The sequence below is a fragment of the Macrobrachium nipponense genome, chromosome 11 (genome assembly GCF_015104395.2).
Source record: "Macrobrachium nipponense isolate FS-2020 chromosome 11, ASM1510439v2, whole genome shotgun sequence".
Lineage (NCBI taxonomy): Eukaryota > Metazoa > Arthropoda > Malacostraca > Decapoda > Palaemonidae > Macrobrachium > Macrobrachium nipponense.
The window spans coordinates 18155849-18160342 of record NC_061087.1 but is presented as its reverse complement, the minus strand read 5'-3'; the positions used below and the strand labels follow the sequence as shown (position 1 = coordinate 18160342).

The following is a 4494-nucleotide window of genomic DNA, read 5'->3' as shown; positions in this document are numbered from 1 at the left end:
ACCCTGACGCTTATGTCATTTGAGCCTGTGTATCCAGGTAAGTTCTCACATGTGATATATGTGCATCTTGTTTCTCAGCGTTCGCCATAAATGATTGTTGATAAAACTGTGAAGCTTTATCAAGTTTGAACTAAAATAACAAAAAGAGCTTTTAATCGTTCGATGTCTGAATAGGAAGAAGTAGAAAGAGAATATACTGAAATACTCCATAAATATGAAGTTGAAATTGTAAAGGGTCATTTGCAAGAGTAATGAAAAAGAATGAAGGTGAATTAAGACGAAACCCTTATTTGTGTTAAGAATTAAAGAAAAAATCACGATGACGGGACTCAGGAACAAACTGGAGTAGAGAGAGAGAGAGAGAGAGAGAGAGAGAGAGAGAGAGAGAGAGAGAGAGAGAGAGAGAGAGGAAGGGGACAGGCTGCGAACATGCTTACCATTAGCATGCAGGCGCATGTAAAATATTGGATAACAAAAGCGAATATATATTCCTTTCCTCCTCGGCTGAAGAAGAGCTTTGACGAATGCTTCTGTCAGACGCGACGCAAGCTCTAGTTTGTCTGCCATTAGATAAAAAAACCCTAATTGGACGCCGCCATGAGCCTCTCAAATAAATATATTTCAAGAAAAAATGATCGCTGGCAATGACTGTGATCAGTTTGTCGTGAAGATCTGCATACGCTATTAACGTCTTACTTAACCCCGGACGGCCATTCGTCTTGGCCGAAATTACAGTCGACGTAGAAGTATGGCGAATTAGTAAGTGGTCCAAGCCGCCCTTTCATAAATTCTCCGGTGTTCCTCTTTCGAAACGCCTCGTAATGGGCTCGCTTAGTGCCTTCCAATGCAAGCAGCTGCCTTTTAACCTTGCCTCCGCGCCGATGGGAAGCGGACGGCGGCGTCGGCGGCGGCGGCAAGCACAAGAAGTCGTCCTAATCTCGTCTTGCAAGAGTTTATTTTGTCTTAGTGCGATTTTTAAATTTTTTTTCATTATAAGTAAGACATCGATAACCTTATTACGATTTTCATATTATGACTATAAATGAGAGAGAGAGAGAGAGAGAGAGAGAGAGGAACTCTTAATGTAGATAAAAAATTTGTTTTGTTATAAGTAAGATATCGATAACCTTTTTCTTATGATTTTCATATTACGACTGTATAAATTAGAGAGAGAGAGAGAGAGAGAGAGAGAGAGAGAGAGAAGGATAGAGGAGAGATGAGGAACCCTTATGAAGATACAAAAATTTTTTTTATAAGAAATATCTATAAACTTTTTTTATAATTTTCATATTACGACTGTATAAAAGAGAGAGAGAGAGAGAGAGAGAGAGAGAGAGAGAGAGAGGAAACCTTAATGTAGATACAGAATTTAATTTGAGTATGTGCGTATGGGACTTTCGTGATTAGGAATAAAATGTTAATTGTAATTTGTTTAATTTTGCTGGGACAAGACTTTTACATAGAGAGAGAGAGAGAGAGAGAGAGAGAGAGAGAGAGAGAGAGAGAGAGAGTAATCATAATAGGTTCGTAGTTAGATTCAAATTAGAAAATCGACTCTATTTGATAATGACTTTATGTTGTTGCTGTTGTCAGAGCGTGGAAGCTGTCATAAAGATATCAGTTACATCTTTGTCTTTTCCACAAATTTATAAAAAAGAAAAAGGAAAATCTTTACTCTAATTTGATGCATGAAAAGTCTTTACTCTATTGATGCGCTTAGAATTTAATTTGGGCACTGCTTATATTTATATTTATTTTCTGCATCCCAGTCAGGGTAAGTTTGCATTCCAGGAGTAATTCCCTTGGGTTGGGATTTAAGTGTTCCCAGTCACAACACCAACACACACACACACACACACACACAACACACACACACACACACACGTGCGCTCGCCTGACAGCTGGGTCTAAATCCGATCGACTGTCACTTACGTATTACGTCTATAATCGCTGATCTGATGTAATATATATATAATATATATATATATATATATATATATATATATATATATATACACATACATACATATTATATATATATATATATATATATATATGTATATATATTTTATTTAAACAATATACTATATACATATATATAAATAAATATAATTATATATATATATATATATATATACTATATATATATATATATATATATATATATATATATATATATAGATATATATATCTCTTTGGCTTCACGTTTTTTTTCCCACTCAATCAAACCTCACCCAAGTAGATTCTGAAGTCCAACAGCATTCCTTCATTTTTTGCAATTCTCTGCGTTCGAAATGTAGGTCAGCCTCTTGTATTTATGGCTAAATAACTTTCCAGTAGTGCTTTAGCAGGCTTCCTTTGGTAGCTCAAGTTCCTCCCTGCTTGGAAGGAGCACAGGGGTGTCCTATTACTCTAAGGATTCACGCTTGCTAAATTCAGTAGTCTTCCGACGCCGCACAGGAGGCACATATTCGAGAATGGGTATTATTATTATTATTATTATTATTATTATTATTATTATTATTAGTCTCTCCAAACAGAATACTGTGCCATGATTCTTGTGCTACTTACAAGATCAACAGTTACATATCTTTATGCTTACGAATATGTATATTTAAGTAGGAGTCCAATATTTCTTATATATATGCATTTATACATCGAGCTACAAATGTCCTTTAATATCTAATTTGCTCTACCTCGGAATGATATATTTTCATATATGTTAACCGAAGGGGAATTTTTTAGCTGATAATAATTTCGTCCTCTCATGGGTTCGAACCAGCGCCCAGCGGACTCCAGTGATGTTATCGACTCGGCTAACTTGTTAGCCGAATCGATAACGTCACGGTCATGTGATAAAAATTCATTATATATATATATATTATATAACTATATATATATATATATATATATATATATATATATGTGTGTGTGTGTGTGTGTGTGGTGTGTGTGTGTACGCATATATGTGTATGCCGCTTGGTTTAGTCAAGAGGTTTACACTGGGTTTCCTAAACCTTTTCACAATTTACCATTCTTAGGGTCAAAATCCCGTGCTGGCATAAGACCGGCGTAATCTACAATAGCCCCGCCACCACTAACGAGTCATAGTCCTAGATTTCATATAGGCGTTGTTTGATTGTATTTGATATATTAATATCACAGGAATGGTGGAGCAATGATTCCTCCCTTTTCCCGTTTTTCATTCTAGCACAGACGGCTGTCCATGTTGATTAGCTCATTAAAAAAGTTAACAGGCTACCTAACGAATGATCCAGTAATTAGGTTAATAAAAACTTCTTTCCAACTTTAATTCACTTACAGTCACTTTTCTTGGTAAGTTACAGCGAATTCATAATATATATTAATAGTCGGTTGCTCATGCAGTATGTAGTATTACGTAACTGAGTCCAGTTTTTTTTCTTCTTTTTTTAATTCCATAACGAGCCTCTTAGAATCAAAGTGATCTTATCAGTCGTCGACTCGATGAGGTTCCTTTGTCTTCCAGAAAGTCTTCCATTTGTGTAAGACGATAAGTGTCTTTTCTCCGATATGCGAATCGGATTTGCCCTTCTTTCGGTGATTATTCCCTTCGGTCATTTATATTCACGAAGTTGTTGACGCGCCGCTCCAGCAAGGAACCTCCTGCTTCCAGGACCCGTTTCCAGGATTCATGCTTGCTCCCATGGGCTCGGTAACCGTCGCCCATTTCGCTGTTCGTCTTTGACAAGACGGAGGGACTTTGATGTCTTCTTTTATCTTCTTTTATCTCCAAAACTTCGCCTTATAATCAGGGCCATTCCAACTCTTTTACTGCTAATGGACTTTTCCGTTTCTGTCAACAAGATAGGTTAATTACCCTGCTCTGTGTGTGTGTGTGTGTGTGTGTGTGTGGGTACAGCTTCGTAACCTATTCCCTAAATGTGTAGTGCGACAGTGTTTAGTAGAAGTTGTCAGACCTTTTGGGTCCAAATAACTCACTGGCTGCACACAAAAAAACATTGTATTAATGTATCAGAGGTTGGTATGCTCATGTTCAACTAAAATGTAAAAACTAATAAAAATTTCCTCTCTTAATATTCTTGCAAATGCCAGAGCAATGTAATTTTTATAATGGTTTTAGAAATTGAAATATCTTAATTGAAGATTATCACTCAAAGGGTTGTGCTATAAGAGCGACCTCTAGAATTTCACACTTTAAGAAATATTTACCTAAGACGTCGTAACTACATTATTTAATGTATGTTTGTGGCCCACATTTTTCTCGAAAGTTTCATGCGGAGGTCATCTGCGGGGGCCATCGTTTAACCCAATGGATCCTATACCAAAAGAAATAGCAGAAACAAAATCAAAGATAAGATTGGTCTTAAAACAAGTGGGGTAAACACAGGAAAAAGGAAGGTAAAAAAATTCTGATACCCTGATTAGAGGGAAAGAAAATCACAGAGCCAGCCATAGCAATACTCCTATTTAAAAAAAAAAAAGCCTATTATC

The 4494-nt window shown here is 36.3% G+C and overlaps 1 protein-coding gene across 1 annotated transcript in view; it reads right to left on the bottom strand.

Annotated features, from left to right (window-relative positions):
- LOC135214106 (histone H3.v1-like) overlaps positions 1 to 3709 on the bottom strand; it is a 149374-nt gene extending 145665 nt beyond the window's left edge. Inside the window, exon 1 of the mRNA XM_064248229.1 lies at positions 3611 to 3709. Coding sequence (XP_064104299.1) covers positions 3611 to 3709 — 99 coding nt within the window. The remainder of the gene's footprint in view (positions 1 to 3610) is intronic.
- Between the last annotated feature and the right edge of the window lie 785 nt (positions 3710 to 4494).